At 41.4% G+C, this 17,829-nt stretch overlaps 1 protein-coding gene across 3 annotated transcripts in view; it reads left to right on the top strand.

Moving 5' to 3' along the window:
- RARB (retinoic acid receptor beta) overlaps positions 1-17,829 on the top strand; it is a 334,302-nt gene that overhangs the window by 274,105 nt on the left and 42,368 nt on the right. For all 3 annotated transcript variants that reach the window (XM_069860142.1, XM_069860144.1, XM_069860143.1), the window contains one exon: positions 10,941-11,082. In XM_069860142.1, coding sequence (XP_069716243.1) covers positions 10,941-11,082 — 142 coding nt within the window. The remainder of the gene's footprint in view (positions 1-10,940; positions 11,083-17,829) is intronic.

Raw genomic sequence — 17,829 nt, 5'->3', positions numbered from 1 at the left:
CTGTTGTCTGGCGGCAGAGAGACTGATCAGATTCTTACAGAGCAAGTTTGTTCCTGTTTTTAAGTCCCTTTAAAAGTGACAATTTAATGGGAATCATTACTGTCAGTGGTGGCCCATTCCCTCTCCCTCCTCCTAGGCACTTCGCAGGGAAAGCAGGAATTTATAGCCGTGGTGCAGCCGCTCCAATGGGCTACTGTTCACTTCTCCCGCCAGTGTCCCAGCTGGCTGCTCTCCAGATGAGTCTCTTCCCAACAGGGAAGAGGGCTTCCCTGCCTCTAGGGTGCTTGGTTTGCTTTGGAGTCCTGTGCACCTGTGGTAAATATGTGGAAATTATTAGATCCTCACTTCAGAGTGCGCTGTGACCCTTGTGTGCTTATGCTGGTCCAAAAGAGTGAAAGAGTGGCAGTGCTCCACATTGAGCAATATTTAAGCTGGGCATTTCAGAGACAACTCCAGAGCCTGTCATTGGTAAAATGATAGGGCACTATCACCTTTTTAACTTCTTTTTTTTTTGGTCAGAGGATTGAGGCATTGCTCAGATGCTGCTGCAAATGGTCTTAATCAGTCCATTTATCCATAGTGATGCTACATGTACAGAAAAAAAAAAACATGAAGACTATGTATTCTTTTTATAAAGGAAAGAAGAAGGGGAGTGTCAGGTGAACAGGAGAGATGCAAGCACAACACTCAGGAACCAAATCGATGAGCTAACTAAGGTCTTTTATCTTACCGCAAGTCCATGTGATTTTTGTAAACTGAAAGAATGATCATCTTGTGATCGTACGAGCTCTGCAGTTGAATCTGGCCATTGATTAAAGTCTGGCAAGGGAGGGAGAAAACAGGAAGACATCTTGCTAAGATTTTCCTGTGTTAGATTAATCAGCCTCAGTTCATTCACTTGTCTATGAAAGGTCATGTTTTCACGTTGTCAAAGTTGCCTGGTCCCAGACTAGACTCTCCCTTGCTTCCCTACGGCTTGGCTGAATGAACAGTGGTGCCCAACACCAAGCAAAGTGGAGGCAGCGCTGCATTTGTCCTGTAAGCTTTGATGCTTTTTCTGCACCTCAGCAAGATTTATGTCAGTGTTTGCAATCAGATACATATCTCTGGTTAATGTTACCTCAAGAGTCCTTACTGCTTGCAGGAACTAGTCAGTTGATTCCTCTGGCTCTGTTTGTGCAGTTGCTAATCCCTTGCACTGACACAGACTCCATTTCATCCACCTTTCTCAGCTTGTTTTTCCATATTGTCAAGACCATTTTAACTGTGTGTACTTTGAATGTGTACAGGAACCAGGCAGAGGGGTATGGCCACCATCTGACTCCTAGAAATAGTGGTTTTGCCAAGCTGGGCCAGCTCCAACTCATCCCTCTGCTGTCGCCTTCAGTAATGGGTTTCAGCTGCAGTGTGGAAAGGTAATTTTCCTTGACTACTGCCAATACTGGAGAGCCAGACTTACATATTTCTGGGTGTTTACTTGAACTCTGTTTTCTAGTCTCCAGGCATATGAGTTTCACTAAATTCTACGAGGTTTTGGTGAGTAGTTCTCTATTAGCAGAGTTTCTCTGTTGCTGAATGCAGGGGAGTGAGAGTATAGCATGAGTTAGTTAGTACAAGGTACTGCTTGCCATGTTTCAAGAGAACTGATACAACATATTTGTTGAGAGAGCAATTGTCAAAACTAAGAGCAAAAAAAAGTGGTGTGGAGATAATGAATGTGGGTTGATGAGACATTCAGATGGATGCCTGAAAATTGTCATACCAGGAAGCATAATGCTCGAGACATCTGGTTTATTTTGGCATGTTTATGTCCATGTTATTTCTTCTGAATATTTTTGGGTTGCTTTCTGCATTGTTTTCGTACGTCACTCCCTGGAGGTGTTTAAGGCACAGGTGGACGAGGTGCTAAGGGGCATGGTTTAGTGTTTGATAGGAATGGTTGGACTCGATGATCCGGTGGGTCTCTTCCAACCTGGTTATTCTATGATTCTATGATTCATCCCTCCTCAGAAACTTCTCTTCTGTGGATCAGGCACGTTTTAAAACTCCTCTCAGGTTGGACAAAGAGAATAGAAATGTGCTGGGTCTTGACAATGAACTGGAGCTGTGTTGTGGCACAGCCAGAGCGAGCTCTTTGCCAGCCGTCCTTGCAAGTGGTGGCCCAGCACCCACCCAGTCAGCCAGGCTCAGGCTGTGGCACTGCGTTAGCTCCAGGCAGGTTAGGGAGGGAGCAGGGAACAGCTGGCTGTGCGTGCAAACTGCGTGAATCTCCCTGCCAGAGCAAGAAAATTGCGCTTTAGCCAGCTTGCAGGCATATATAAATATTTGTGGCATAGTTTGCATCATTATTTCAGCTAAGCTGTAAACATTTGGTTGCTGATAGTAGGCTACAAACACACGCCTCTATAAATTTCAGACAGTGCAGAAATGCAGGGATTTTTATGTTGGCTGACAATTAAGCTAAGTCCCCATGTCTCTTCTGATAAATAACTGCAGTGCCAAATATGTGCGGGAACTCTAAAAGCTTTTGTGATGATGTCTGAGAGGGGAGGAGGAGAAGGATGCAAAGCCTGCCCGTGTGAGGAATTTTCCTTAGAGCACGCACATGCCTACTTTCTCCCATGTAAATCTGTATTTGAGCTTGCCCTTTCCTCTTCACGTGTTTCCATCTCTCCCAGCAGCTAAATGGAGAGACTAGTTTGAGAGACTCCTACAAGTAATTGCAGCATAGTAGTTGCATAGCTGGCATGAGCCATTTTCTTGTCCTCCCTGCTGCAGGAATCTGCATGTTACTGCATGGGTGTAGTTTGGCCGGGATTTTTTGTTTGTTTTTTGCTAGGAGGTCTACTGCTGTGTTAGAGTAGCAGTTGCTTAATGTTGTTCCTTTGTAGCTCCATACAAAAAAAAAAAAGATCCAATGTATATCTAGTAAAATCGTGACACTGTCCTTGGAAGATGCTCCTCTTTTCCCACTACCTGAAAATCCAATAGATAACACGAGTCTGGAATTAAGAACATAAACCAAAATCAGTCTTACATTTGGGGGATAACAATTTGGAGCCTTTCCTGATACTGTGCTTCCATGCGAGAGAGCAGCTACATAAATGGTTTGGAAAAGTGTCATTCTTTACGAAGAAATACTGCGCTTAATTAATTCCTGCTCCTGTGAGGTCAACCTGGGGCACTCATTATTGTCTTAATTGGTGGTATAAATCCTGAGGCGCTGGAGAGGAAGAGAGGGAAAAAATGATGAGCAGTTAGCAAGATATAGCCTTTTGGATAGGTGCTAGCCAGTTGTATGACCATCCTAGTGGCATTTTATGGCTTTGTTGGGTTATAGGTCTGGTCCTCCACAAATTAGGTTAAAGGGAACTGATCTGCATAAACAAAAATATAAGGAAATAGCAAAAAGGAATAATTCATCACTGAGTGCTCCATTACACTTTGTGAAATAAGTTGGTGTGCTGCAGCTCAGAAAAGCATTTCTTTGATCTGTTATTCGTATCAAATTATATTCATTACTCTTCCCATCTGGAGTTTCCTAGCAGGCCAAAAATCATCCTACAGACATTACTGAAAGGAAGTTAACTGTAACTTTTTAATTGTATACATTTCATCTCCTTTTTTTTTTTTTTAATTTGAAGAAAGCAGATGGAAGTGCATACCAACGCCTTCCTCTCTGTTTAAATTACTCAAGTGGAGAAGCAGAAAATCTCAGCCATTCTTTCCACTCACATATTGTTTCAAGGTGATGACTGTTCTGTCTGGAGACTTTGACTTGTTCGCTAAGAAGGTCAGGAGTTCAGTGAAAATCAAAATTATGAAGCAATCCGTGTGTAGTCTTAGGGATGCTGTGGTACCCTTGCTGGAGGATCCAGTCACTGCAGATTTGCAGCCGGTTGAAGGTAACTCCCCTGTTTCATAGCTGTCTCTCTGCCAGCTGGCCCATGGAAGCATTTCAAGCTCACCAGAAAAAGAAATGTCAACGTTTTGACAATTTGGGGCATATTTTTAATGCCCAGCCAAGGTTCAAGAAATCAGAAAATGTGTTGGCATGGTTGGCATGAAAAATGGGGTTTGTTTCCAGCCTCTCCAGTGGCTAATGGCTAATTGGCATTAGTAGCCCCATGAATAATTTCCTTCAAGCTCTGTTGTCAAAATTGTTACTTTATCTTGCCCTCTGAGGCTCACAAGACTTCTTTAACCTTAGAAAATATTAGGATTTACCAAGTATGACCTACTCTTGTCTTTGCTGGAGAATTTATTTCAGTTGCTGATGAGCATCCCTACTTCGGTACCTGAGGAAGGGGTGGCACTTTCCTCATCTGCCTGTCCTGGTCCTCTGGGCCTTTTTCTCTTTTTAAGAGGTGAGAAAACCTTGAAACCTTTCAAGCTTTTCTGTTTATGTAAAAAAATAATGTAAAGAGAATAGGCCTTTTTTTCCCCCTGAGTGGGTTGCTCTTAGGCTCACAGGTCTGTATTCCCGTATGTGAGACATGGGATAACACCTGCTTATTTTTATGAAGTGTTTGGTCTTCTCATGACTTAAGAAAAACCCACCCTGGTTTCAGTAGTAAATTTGTTTTTCTTCAGCTGTGGAAGGTAACGGCTGCTCTTCATCTGCAGAATAAATGGCTACACAAGATGAAATGTGGGTGGTTAGTGAAGAGTTTCTGCTGGAAATAACAATAATTGTGGACAAACACACAGCACTTCGCAGGGCAAGCTGGTGCCCAGCCCCTCTGCTGCTGGGTGCCTGGCATCTGCAGGTGCTCACTAGAAGATGCTCACATTTAACAATGTTTATTCATTTGTTTTTCCAAAGATTTGCCTGTCCTACCCTGACATACATCATCAGCACAATTTCCCTGCTTCCTGGCACTGAGCCTTTCTCTGCTTATTGTTGTAGCTGCTTCCATTTTGTGCCGGCGGTGGTTTCCAGCCACAATGTGAGACAATTAATTTGTTTATTCTGCAAGCCGTGACTTCCAAAGCGTGATAGACAGTGCAGACATCCCGGAAAAGTGCTGTGCAACTGGGAATATGCTCATTTTAGCTTCCTTTCAGATAGCTGCTTTGGCAGCTTTCATTACTTGTAGGGTCTCGTGTTCTGGTTGCAGCCATTTTGCAGTGTCTTTGAGTATGGAATCACGTAACAGCAAATGCCGGGGCTTTTAGGTCTTTTATAAGCCTTCCTGTGCAACTCCAGTTGTGGGATTGTATGTTATCAAGGCCTTTCAAAGCAAAATATTCCTGGTGAACAATTAAAAATTGTATCTCTGCCCTAACCTGACCACTAATCCTATCAGGACTGTGGGAGAGGGGTTTTTTTGTCCCTTGACTGGTGCCACCAGTAATAAAAATACTGCAAACCACATTCAGTTCATGAACGTACCTGGGCAGTTCTCTGCATGCAGAGCAAACTAGTCTGGTGCAGATCTCATCACTGAGACAGACCTTAAATGTCTCTGTTAATGCTCCAGAGAGAGCAGCAGCATGGCTCTTACCTTGCCTATGGACATTTTACAGGGTTAGCTAGGATAGTGGATAACTTCATTGACTAAAATAAATGGCTTTAAAAGAGGCTATGCCTCACAAACAGATCTGTTTTGTAAAAAAGGTTGCTCCTATTTCAGAAGAAAGCTACCAGCAGAGGTTTCAGGTATGTCATGGGCTCGATTTTCTCTTCAGTTGTTACTGTTTTTTATCTTTCCCTTCAAAGCTCAGTCAGTCGGAGTTTATAGGTGACTGATAAACGGCACCATAGAAAACTCCTTCCTACTCCTTTGTTTCTTCTAAGATAAAGTAGCAATACACTTCACTCAGAAGCTTATTTTGTGAATTACCAGAGAATGGCCTCTCAATCTGCAGGAGTCATAGCTGGCTGCCTGTATTTGGGGGTAATCAAAGCTGAGCCAGCTGAACTGAGCAGGCTGTTCAGACAGACTGAGCTCGCAGTAGCCCTTCTCTGCTGATTACCCTGTCCTTGGCTTGCAGAGCAAGTTTTCAACTTGTAAGCCCACTACATCTGCAATTAAGATTTGGACTGCCTTATGATGGCAAAATATTTTTAAGACCTTTTTTGACATCAAATGATCCACCTCTTCATGCGATGTACGTAACGAGCGCTAAATCATCCGACTTGCCAAAATCAACTGGACAGTGAAGGAGAGGGAGTTGTATAGACTCCCGGTCAGATATGGAAAGGTAGCAGTTCATGCTAACAATTCTGAAAGACTTCCAAAGCTTAAACATTTAACATTGTCTTGGGGGCTCATCCTGTATGACCTTCTTTGTATTCAGATAACCAGTGGCGTAATGGCATTCAAAATATTATTGGAGTAGTTAATATTCTCTGTAGGCACCTCTGCACTGTACTGGGGTCTCTCGTTTTGACTCGCTACCAGGTGAATATTACAAAAGTAAGTGATCAGTGGAATGAGGTGCATTTTTTGGCATTGTGTTGAAGTTAGATTGACTAAGTAGGTTATTAAGTTCTAAGCAATAGGCCTAGTAAACTGGGTTTATGTGCTGCTTAATACATATGGTTTCACGTATCACTCTCTGCTTTCAGTGCAGCAGATAAGATATCAGCACAATTAAAAGTGAAAAATAATCTGTCTGCTCTGCCAGTGGTGGATGCTCAGAGAACACATGCTGATACAATAGATTTCTGAATAATTTATACTCAGCATTTTTTCCTTGCACTCGGTAAATGAGGACGCCTAATGTGGCACGGTCAGAATGATACTCTTATCTGTCATCCATTAAGATAACAAGATTGGTCGGCCTGGGAGGAGCATGTCGTAGCGCACAGAAAAGATGAGATTAAAAATTGAAACGTTTGTCTGAGATGCTTTGTGTAAAGGGTGCCAGTAAAAGCAGCTCAGAAGGACAGAATTAATTCATAAGCGTGATTTCTGCAAAGCTTTGTTTATCTTTGCTAAAATCAAAACACAATATTCATGTTCCTATCAAAAGTTGTTGTTAAAAGGAATATTAGAACAAATCACTGTTCCTGATAGGTCTCCAGTAGCTTCCTCTACTTTAAATTCAGGTGCTTTATAGGTGCTATTGAAAACAGTTATGTATGACAGTAACGCTTTATGTCTCACAGAATGTTTTGGTTTATATTTATAAGGCATTTTAAATTACAAAGGAAGAATCATTTGTGCCTGGTTTTGGCGGAGGAGTGTCTCATCTCCTGTCACAGGGTGTTAATTTGGATGAGATGCTAAAGTATTTGCATAAAAAATTCTCACGTAAATATTCAGCCAAACAGATTACTTTTGAGGCAACTGTGTTACAGTAAGTAGTAGCTTGTTTTCCAAGAGCCAGCAGGCACTCGAAGTTGATTAATTTATACACAGTGGTGGTTTGCTGTCTCTGAAGTTTCTGACAGCCTCTTAAAGTTAGGTTGCATTTGGATTTTCTTGGTATTTGAAGAAACTCTTGTAGTTGTGAGATGAGATAGAAGTCATTTGACAAAAAGCACTTGGAGGAGAACTTTGACCTGCTTCTGACTTTACTGCTTTTTACCTGTGTGTCTGGAACCTGGCCTTGAAATCATTTAGATGTACTTTTCTGTTTAACTGGGTAGGAAGTGCCCACTTTCCCATTGTCTTGTCCTGCAGATTTTTCTTACCCCTACAGAGCTGCTGGTAACCAAAGCAGGTGAGGTATAAACCCCTACACAACAACAGACAGGATGCTGTCTGGTTTTTTAGCCCAGTGTCAGATTTGGGAAATATTTTTGGGCATGATCTGCTTGATGTGCCATCCAAAACTTGTGGCTGCACAGTGTCAGGCTTGTGGAGGCAGGTGGGGAAACCCAGCCCCAGCACCCAGCAAGTGCTCTTCGCCTGCTAGTGCTTGAACTCCTGTCACTCGCCATATGATGACTTTGGATCAGGATTTATGTGCTAGGAAACAAAATAATATTGCCTGGACATTTTTCTTAGTGCTTGTCCAGAGGAAAATTTAAAGATAAATCTTTTTGATGATATATCACTGAGGTTTTAAAATGAGCTTGCCACAAATCTTAGCAGAAATAGTATCTCACCATTGTCTTCAAGTACTTGGAGCATGGACGTGCTTATGCTGTTGAGAAACGGGTCACTATTTTTGAGCTGGGCCCCATTATACCCTTATTCACCTGAATATCTTTACATTAACAAGTTAATTATTCTTTCTGTTTCATGAGTTACTCCAGGAAGACAATTAAATACAGGTGTTAGAAAACAATTTGTAAAACAACAGTCTAGCCTTTCATAAGTTAATATCCTCATCCAGATCCTTCATTCTGAGTGCAGTATTGCCCAAGGAGGCTAAGGCATTAGGTGTTGAATAAAGTGTCTTCATTATGACCTGGAGATCTGCTTTTTTTGAGTTTGTTCCTTTTAAGCCTTTTGTGTTAGTATTGAGTTCATGAATGCTTTATACTTGCAGTCTGCGGAAGTTGGATCACCTTTTTCTGTTTGGCTGTTTGATCAGCTTCCTCTGGTAAGAACTAAGACAGCCTCCTCTGCTTTCCTTCCTGATGGGCTGTAATTAAACCCTCGGTTAAAAGGATGAAGAACTTACATCTAAATATCTGAACAACTGGATCACTGGATGCCATTAGCTACTAGTTATAGTTATAGTGAAGTACAGGTATATTTTGAGGAGGTCATTTCCTCTTTTCTCGGTATTGGGTGACGCTTTTGAAGCTCATATTTTGTTTCAAGTAGTGCCTGTGTTATTAAAGCAGAAGTCTCTTGAGCATGGATGGACAGCAACCTCTGCCCCAAACCATGTGTAGACAAGGAGGAGGCTTTGGGTGCTGTTTTTTTTAAAATTACTCCAGGTCTTCAGCACAGTGAGACAGTTGCTGTACAAGAGGGTCATTTTTGTTCATTTGGGCCCTTTTGTTTCCTGCTCTGGTGGTAGGAGAGTTATTCCATCAGTGACTGTAGGTGTTAATTCACATGCAGCGCTAGATTAAGCTGGGGTGGCTGTAGGAGAAGCTACCAGTCTTGGCTTCCCTGACCTCTTTCGAACCCAAACATGGTGACCAAAAAAGCCATGAAGAAACCCTTGAACCACTACAGCTCACACTTTCTGTCTGATAAATTAAACCAAAATAGATTCTATAGACTTCTAACAGTTCTCGTTAGCATCCTCAGCAATTACTGCAGAGCCCACCGTCACAATTAGATGAATATCAAAGCAAGAAGACAGTAAGTGAATATTACCATAAATGTTCTTCTCCGCAAGTAAACAAATGTACACACGCTTGCCATACTTTCCCTTCTAAAGATTCAAGCAGTGTTAATGATCAAAGCATGGAATATAAGATAGCACTGTTATTGATAACTTAAAAGGATCTAAGTGTCTAAACAAATAGCTTTAAATTCTTCTCCTGTGTCTACTAGCTTAAGGAAAAGAAAGTGAAGTTTTTATTTAAATTTTTGATGATAGCATTAGGTATTATCTAAATCAGAGGAGTGAACCTCAGGATGAGGCTTGCCTGCGCAAGAACTGCAGAAAACTATTGCCAGGGGTTACGTGATTAAGGAGGCATTTTCCCGTTCTGACTGAATTTGAGATATTTTCATAACTTTAGCATGTTGGGTGTGCAAGGAATTTATGACCAGCCCTATCTGACTGTGCCTGCCCTACTCTAGGCTCCCTGATTGTATGGCCAGAAACTCTCCCAGTTAACTCTGAGAAATAGACTTTTTTGGCTTTTGAACTGCTCACATATCTCAATGAGTGCTTCTGAGAGAGGGTTGCATATTGAGACGAATGCGTTGTGGGCACAGAACTATCATCTGCAGCTTCACATTTACTGTTTGCCCGTAGGGTGGCTGTGGCTGGATGAAGAGTTTTAACCTCTCAAGCCCTCCAACAAATATGAAATTGCTAACTATTCTTCTATAATGCTATGATGTTGACTGAAATTTGACCCTGGTGCTCGCTGAAATGATTTTCAAAATCTGAGTGAGAAGGTTAAATAGTGCTGTCAAATTTCCAAATGTCTGTTGCAGAAATACGTTCACTTGATATCTGTGAGTTGAGCTCTAAAATGCTTAAAATAATCCTCTTTTTTCCCCTTTCATTATTATATGATATTATCTAAAGCTTGGGGTTTAGTGCAGATAAAGAAATTAACTTCTTTTTTGCCTTTTCTCTATGCCAGCTAACCTTGCCATTTATGGCTCGTTTTCTCTCTTTTACTTGCTGAAGGAGGAATCCGGTCAAATTTTGTTCCTTAAGTACAAACCAGACCTCTAGTTCTCTTTAATTTCTGTTCAGGATCATAGTAATTACTTGATTATTTTCACAGCTGTATCTGAATAAGAAAAAAAATGCTGTAATTGGCAACTCTCACAAGTTCACAACTCAATAACCTGATGCTGGAACTCTTCCACCTGCAGAAGCCTCATTAATTACTGTAGTAGTTTCAGCAGCTGAGAGACCTGGGTTTCGAATTATTTTTCTTTTTACATGCAGCCTTCAAACTAGAGAATCACTGCAGTAACAGAAATAGATGGGACCTTTAGGCTAAGAGAGGCTGGTTGTTGTTGAATGAGTATTTGGCTTCCAAGAGGATCTGTTAGGAAGGCTGTTGTTTACCCAACTCATTACTACATCCATAAGCCCAAACTGTTTTATTTGAGCTTTTTTTGTAAAATGTAGGAATTAATTTCATGAATGCTGTTCCTAGTTCTAGTTTTGTTTGTTTTGGCCTTAGGTTGCATTATTTAATTAGTTTTCATTTAAGAGATGAGTCTTATGTTGCAAGAAACAATACTAAATTATAGTAAGACGGCGTTTTTAAAGATGCCATACTCAAGCTTTGAATTCATTTCATTAGTTTAAAGCAATGTTAGTGCCTGTCTCCAAGGGTTGTGGGAAGCTCAAAAGTTTGATTTCTTTTTTTTTTTTCTTGATTTCAGGGCTTTTTCCGCAGGAGTATCCAGAAGAACATGGTTTACACATGTCACAGAGATAAAAACTGTGTTATCAATAAAGTTACCAGAAATCGCTGCCAGTACTGCAGACTACAGAAGTGCTTTGAAGTGGGAATGTCCAAAGAATGTAAGTTGTCTTCAGAGATGATTTATTGTTTGTCATATCCTATGTATATGTGGCAGTCCCAAGGGAGAAAAACATTATGCAGTTGTGTGGTTGAAGCCAATATCTGTATTCATATGCAGAGAAAGGAGTGTGAGTTTGTACACAACTTCAGACCTGTACTCTACAGATTTCTGAATCCTTAACTCTGCAGCCTTAATGCCATCTCATAAGAACTCTCAGTGCAACTCGCTGTCTGTGTGACATGGCCGTACTGTTTGGGTGTGAGAAATCCCAAATGGATTTCTAAAACAAAAATCCCCCAGCTACTTTGCTTTATGATTGGATTATCTCCCATCTGCCCTAGAAATGGCTTCTTGGGGCAAGAGTGCGGGAGGAACAACTCTGCCTTCTGAAACTCAGTTTCAGTCCTCCTTCTGCCCTGCAGACTGGCGCATGGCTTTGCTGGGCTTGGCGTCAACCCAGGATGTCATTGCATAAGGACTTCCTACTGGGTCCTGTGTGGTGCGCTGCAGACTTCCTCACCCTTTCACCAGCACAGGTGCTTGTGCTAGAAGTCCTTCTTTCACTGGTAGCATGAGTTTTTGCCATTTTAACAAAACTGATGGTACAACAGCCTTGAGTCTTCTGTTCTTACTAGCTGGAGCCTCTCCAAAAGGTGAAACCAGCTGGTAAATTCTCTTCTAAACCTGCAAAGCCAGTAACCCTGGCTATGTACAAATGCTGCTAAGTGCACAAAAACCTCAAAAGACTTTCCTCATCCTTCTTTTATAGAAATCTCTGGTTTCCTATTTAAATTAAGAAGAGTTTGAACAGAAATCTGTGATTTTTCCCTTTTTTCCAGTTCATTGACAGCCTTGTCAAGCACAAAAATTTAGCTAAAAAAGCCATTCTCAAATGTCTAAAAGGTAATGCTTCTTAAACTTTCTCATTTTTGATTGGAGTGACTGCAGTAACAAAAGTGTCTTTGGTGTAGACATTTGTTTGATTGTTGAGGGGTGTTACCTCTGTCAGTGATATTGCTCATTTCAGTAGGTCAATTTCATTAATAAACACCACAGAAATTTGCCGTGTGTCAAAGAGAGGGGAAAAAATTGCCTGACACCCCTTCTTTACTTTAATTCACCCCCAGGAATTCCTTAGAAAGACTTTAAGACTAAAGAAAGATAAATTGATACTGATGAGACATTTACAACTGAACTTTAACTTAAATCGGTTCTCGTCCTCTGCACTTCTTCCTGAATTGCATGGGACTTCCTAGTAGTTCTTTTTTCCGTATGCAGGCAGGAGCTGAAAGAAGTCTCAAAGTCACACTGGTCCCTCCTGATTGCATCCCTTTTTTTCTCTCCTTCGTCTCCTCTCAGAGGAAAAGTGTTTAGGAGAAGAGAAGGGATTGTATACATCTTTACATCTTTAGGAGCACTTTGCTGTGTTTCATAGAATCCTAGAATAACCAGGTTGGAAGAGACCCGCCGAATCATTGAGTCCAACTCCTTTTCATGGAAAGCTGAAGTCATGATTGTTGAAAAAGGCCAACAACAAGTTTCAAGCAACTGGGAGAGCTTGGGAGCCTTAGGATTTCCATGATTTACCTGTCCTTGCTGGGTTTTCTATTTTTGTCATGTGTCTGAAGTGCACTTACCAGTACTTATAGATTTACTGGAATGGAGACCGTGATGTGAGTAAAGGAGAAGGTTGGCTAAATGCAAAGAAGCACAGAGATGATAAAATGAAAGAGGAGAATTTTATTGATAGACATTTGACCACAGAGCATGTCTGTGCACGTGAAGCTTTTTTCCTTGCTATAAACAGTATGATGCAGTTTGGAAGAGAAGACAAAATACTTTTCTCATTTGAGGGCTTGTTGGTCTTGAATTGTTACGGATTTTATCGCTGACGTTAAGTAGTAATCTTATTAAATGCTGTAACGTCACATCAGAGTAAGTTTTGGAACTATCGGCGGTATTTCTAAGATGTTAACCAAAGTTACTTAGGGTAAAGTATAAAGCCTTACTGCCTTTTAGGTGATGGTTTGTTTTCTCCCATAGGGTAGCTTGAGATTTGCCAGCAAGAGTTAAGGTTTTGCTTTGCCGATTTCCTTGGGTGAAGTGAGTGAAACTGCCCTTTGGCAGCTGCCTTTATCTCAAACCACCGCAGGCATTGGAAGGGGGATAGAAGGTTGGAGGGGGAAGAGAGGATTCTGGGGAGAAGTGAGGGATGTCCTCTGGCTGCATTTCTGTAGAAGGTATTTGCAAAGGAATAGAGACATTATTTTAAATGTCATCAGCTTGAATGCAGTGTGTCTTGTCTTCTGGGTTTAAGAATTAAGTCTGAAGTGATTCCTTGTTATCCCTTCATAAACAGGAGCTTTTCATCTCTTAAGAGATTTGAGAAGCTACTTTCTTATCTGACCTTCTTTTGTACAGTCTCCAGGTTTCAACTCAATTTCTTTAGAAGTTTATGTAAACAATGGCACATTTGTCAGTGGGCTTCTTCTTAGCAGATAGAGGTTTTTCTTTTCCCCGGTACTGTATTCACATTTTGGTTTTCTGTCTTCTTACAGTTCTGTTACCTTGTAACATGAAAGCCAGGAACAAAGGGGACTAGAAAGTATCACAGAAATCTCACAGGGAAACAAGCCTACAGTGGTCACACCAGTCCTCAATGAGGAAAGGAATCATGGTGGGCAGCTCCAAATAGGAACCCCAAGTCTGTTACTAGGAGCTAGGGAGGAGCAAATGCAGAATTTCAATATACAGAATAATCTGTGCTTAAAGGTTACAGTCCTATGTTTGTTTGTTCTGCCTTTAAAGGGCATGAAAAGTACTTGCATGTGCGATTCATTTTGAGCTTAATGAGCATCACACACAAGCATCAGAGATGAGAACTGGCTGCCCAGCCGGAGTGAAACGTAAGGTTTTAAGAACAGAGGTACAGTGTTTTGTAAGAGAAGAACTGATGAGCATTTCTTCTGGGCTTTATCTTGGTTAGGAGAATTAAGTGAGATGATGAAGGAATGCACCAAATTTGCATTTCTTTATAGGTTGTTTTGTCCATGTGGGGAAAAAAAGTTATCTTAAACCCCATGTTAGTCCTCAGATCTGATCAGGAGAGGTCAATAACAAGACTGCCTCCAGGGCAGGAATGGAGCTGTTTGCCTGGTGATAATATCTGCAGAACCCGCTGAAACTGGATCCCACTAGTGGAGGGACTGTCTTTTGTTGTGCAGTCGCTGTTGCAAAAGTTTGAGCTCCGAATAGCCAAGACAAAGGGTATGAGGGGAAACGACTTAGTTGACAACTGTCTTATCATCCTACAGCAGAGCAAAACACAGCTTGAAATTAAGCCCTGCTGTTTTTCATCAGATCCCTCTCTTTCACAAACTCCTTAGCTCGTGTCTCTGCAACTTGAGCTGCAACTCAGTGTAACAGCCTGGAGCCAGCTCCTCTGCCAGCGCTGCATCAGGTTTGGGGTTTAGTTTGTGGCTGTCCCACCTCAGTTCATATGTGGGTGCATGCAGAAGTTTGTAGGTGCAGCTGAGGCTCTGATCCCCACTCCAAACCATTTCTACTCTTCTTACCCTTCCAGCCTGTTACTTTTTTTAATTAACATGTAGACACAAATGGTGATCACACAGGATTCTCTTTTTTTTTTTTGCTGCTGTTGCTGAAGTGAGAAGGCTACTAAGGCTGACAGTGGCTCATTATGTGATGGAGAGCCTTAGGAAACTAACCTTTGCCCTTCGATTACGTGATCTCTAAGCTGCTGTTGAAGCATCATCCTTGGCCTGACCCCAGGTGTCAGCAAGAAGCACTCTGTTGCTTGGATGCAGGGACCTTGGTCCTTGGGAGCTGGCAAGGGGTCACGCGTACGGCACTGCCTCCCGCAATTAAGGGAAGAGGCAGGTAGCTGGGCAGAACTCTTGAACAGTAATGGACTCTCTTCAAGTAGGACGCTGGAGCATACTCTGTGTAAGGTGAAGCCTACCCTTAAAGAAAACTTTACCTGGATTTACTGTAGGGTAAAAGGGAGAAGAAAATGGAGCTTTCTTCTGCCACAACTGCTGAGCTTAGCTCAGAAACTGTTCCACTTCCATCCTTTCTCTTTTACACAATTTGCAGGCTGCAAGAATTGTCACTGTGCTTGATAACCTCTGGGTTCCCCCTCAGATACACTTCGAGCCCATGTACCTGAGTGTGATGCAGAGAAGCCCTCCATACTGGCATAAACCTCATCTGCAGTGAGCTGCAATACAGCAAATTTATGGTTATAAAGGCATGGAGTTATGTTCCAGATTGCTTCAGTGCACTGGAGCAATGTTCAGATTTGTAAATCTGCTTACAATTAACCTCCCTGGAGGGAGGAAAGGAGGAAGGGAGGGAATGCAGAGGAATTACCATGAAGTGGAGAGAATCCAGTTTTTGTGCTCCGTTTCGTTGGGGTTTTTTAAAACTTGCACAGAAATGTCTGTTACTCTTTGTCACAGACCTCAAAGACTTACAATATTTAAATGTTCATGCTTCTCGGAACATATGATTATATTCTGCTGCTGAACAATAGAATGAATTGATTTATTTATTTTAATTCTGGTTTAAATTGGCCAGCAGTAAGCATCCACTTGAAGAACTGTCATGTTTGTATTTTTTATTTTATATTTCTGCTTCATTTTCTTTCAGACTCCTTAGTGAAGCATGATTCCATCTCCAATGAGTGACTAAGCGGAGGGCTGGTCTGTGTAGTTGTGTTTGAGAAGTTTATGCAGCTTCCACTGATGTAATTTTAAAGTTAATTAATTAGAATGCATGAAATCTTTTTTTAGATGCTTTTACTCAGAACTAAAGTGGAGTTTTGTTCTTTTTAGCTGGCAGAAAGCACTGGATTTAAGAATCATTTATGCTTTGCTGCAGACTACAATTTTAACTGGATGCCTAAATACCACAGAGCGGTTGGGGGCTTTTTGAAAAATTCCAGCGTAGTTGCTTTGCCTGGTGACTCCTGACTTGCCTTGCTTTCTCGAGAGGCATGAGCTAAATATCAGAGTGGAAATCACAAAACCTGAAATTCTGTTGTGTGTCTAATTCCTCTCTCTAAACAGCCCATTTTGTTCGTTAGGGTTAGGAGTTTCTCTCAGTTCCTTGCTCAGATAGGAATGCTTGTATTTATTTTTTCAGGCTGAGAAATTTGGAACTTTTTAAATTTAATACCAAATGCTCAATATCACCAACGGGGAGATTTTTTAAGATGAGAGCAAAACCAACATGAAGGGTCTTCCTGCTACAAAAACCACAGTGCTCAAGTGTCAGTCTGTCTTTTGCCAGAAATAATGCATACTTTGTTAAGCTGAGCAGCTGAAAATGATTTATATACAATTAAAATTCTCTTCTAGAGAACTGGGTTCTACTTGTTGCCCATTGTTTCCCATGGTTAAACAAACCTCTCTTGCCTTTCGCATCGGTTTAGTGTCTTCAGAGAGGCAGATCAGCATTTCTTTTCTCTTTTTGGGGTCTGACTCTTTTGTGTTTTAGCCTTTTCTCCTGATTTTGCGTAGCTTTCACTTGCCAGCTTTAATGCTTAAAGGAGCAACTTAGATTGAATGTTATTATTCATAATTTACTCTATGTTCTGTGAAGATGGTTATGTAATAGCAGTAATTGCATCAACTCACCTAATGAGCTTTCCCTCCAGTGCCATGTACAGCAGATTAATAGCCCATGAATTCATTTGCAGCTCGTTGTGTTTCAGAAAAGTATTTCAGGCAGCAATTAATAAACTGCTAAAGAAAATAACATAAAAAATGATTTTTTTTATTATATTAACTCTCCAGCTGAACAATTTATTTGCACCTTTCATGATGCAGCTAAGTAAATTCTCTCCTAATTCCTCAAGCAGAGTGTGATCAGTGAACCCTGCTCAACTCAAGACTGTTTGGTAATTAGTCTGATCTTTATATCCTAATATGTTACAGAAAAGTATGAATAGCATTCTAAGGTTCTCTGTCTCTTCTGTCCATTGCCTATCAGGCATTACGCAAATAGCTGTAACTTCAAACAATAACATGCTAGTGCTGCAATTTTTTTTTCCCCCTTACTTGTGTAGAAAACCTCTAATTGTGTAAGCTAAGAATTGAAGACCCTGGCCAATAAACAACCCTTGGCATGTTTCTGTGCTGCTTGTTGTTGGCTCCAGCATCCCGTACCTCCCAAGTGGTGGGACCGAGCCCAAAGCAGGATCGGGGGTGCTGCTGCCCAGCAGGAAGATAAGCCAGGGGTTGAATGCCACTGGAGGAGGAGATGCTGGGAGAAGGATATTGAGAGAGGACAGAAAAGAGGGAAACCGCTGTGTTTTGCAGCATCGGAGGGAATGAGGAGGGAATGAACCCAGTAGGTAGGGAGCGCTGGGAGAAGAGCAGCACTGAGGTGCCAGGGGTTGTGGCCACCTCAGTGCAGGAGGTCTAGAGCAAGAGACAGACACCACTGAATGTGGCCAGTTTTGCCAGGCTGCCCTAGAATTACTCTTTCCATCCTTTTTTTTTTTTTTTTTTTGATATCTCTTATCACGTTTTTCATGTTTTACATAATTTCTTTTTCAAAAAAAAACCCAAACAATTATCTCCCTCCTCCCCACCTTAATCCAAAAGAAGCACTAGGCGTTGGCTTGTCTTTAAAAGTAGTAAAACATATATATTTTAAACCCTATTCCCTTATTTGGGGCTCTTGAGGACTGAGTAAGCATAAAGGGAATTCCTTCAAT

The sequence above is a fragment of the Phaenicophaeus curvirostris genome, chromosome 6 (assembly GCF_032191515.1).
Source record: "Phaenicophaeus curvirostris isolate KB17595 chromosome 6, BPBGC_Pcur_1.0, whole genome shotgun sequence".
Lineage (NCBI taxonomy): Eukaryota > Metazoa > Chordata > Aves > Cuculiformes > Cuculidae > Phaenicophaeus > Phaenicophaeus curvirostris.
The sequence above is the reverse complement of the archived record's forward strand: the minus strand, read 5'-3'. Positions and strand labels throughout refer to the sequence as shown.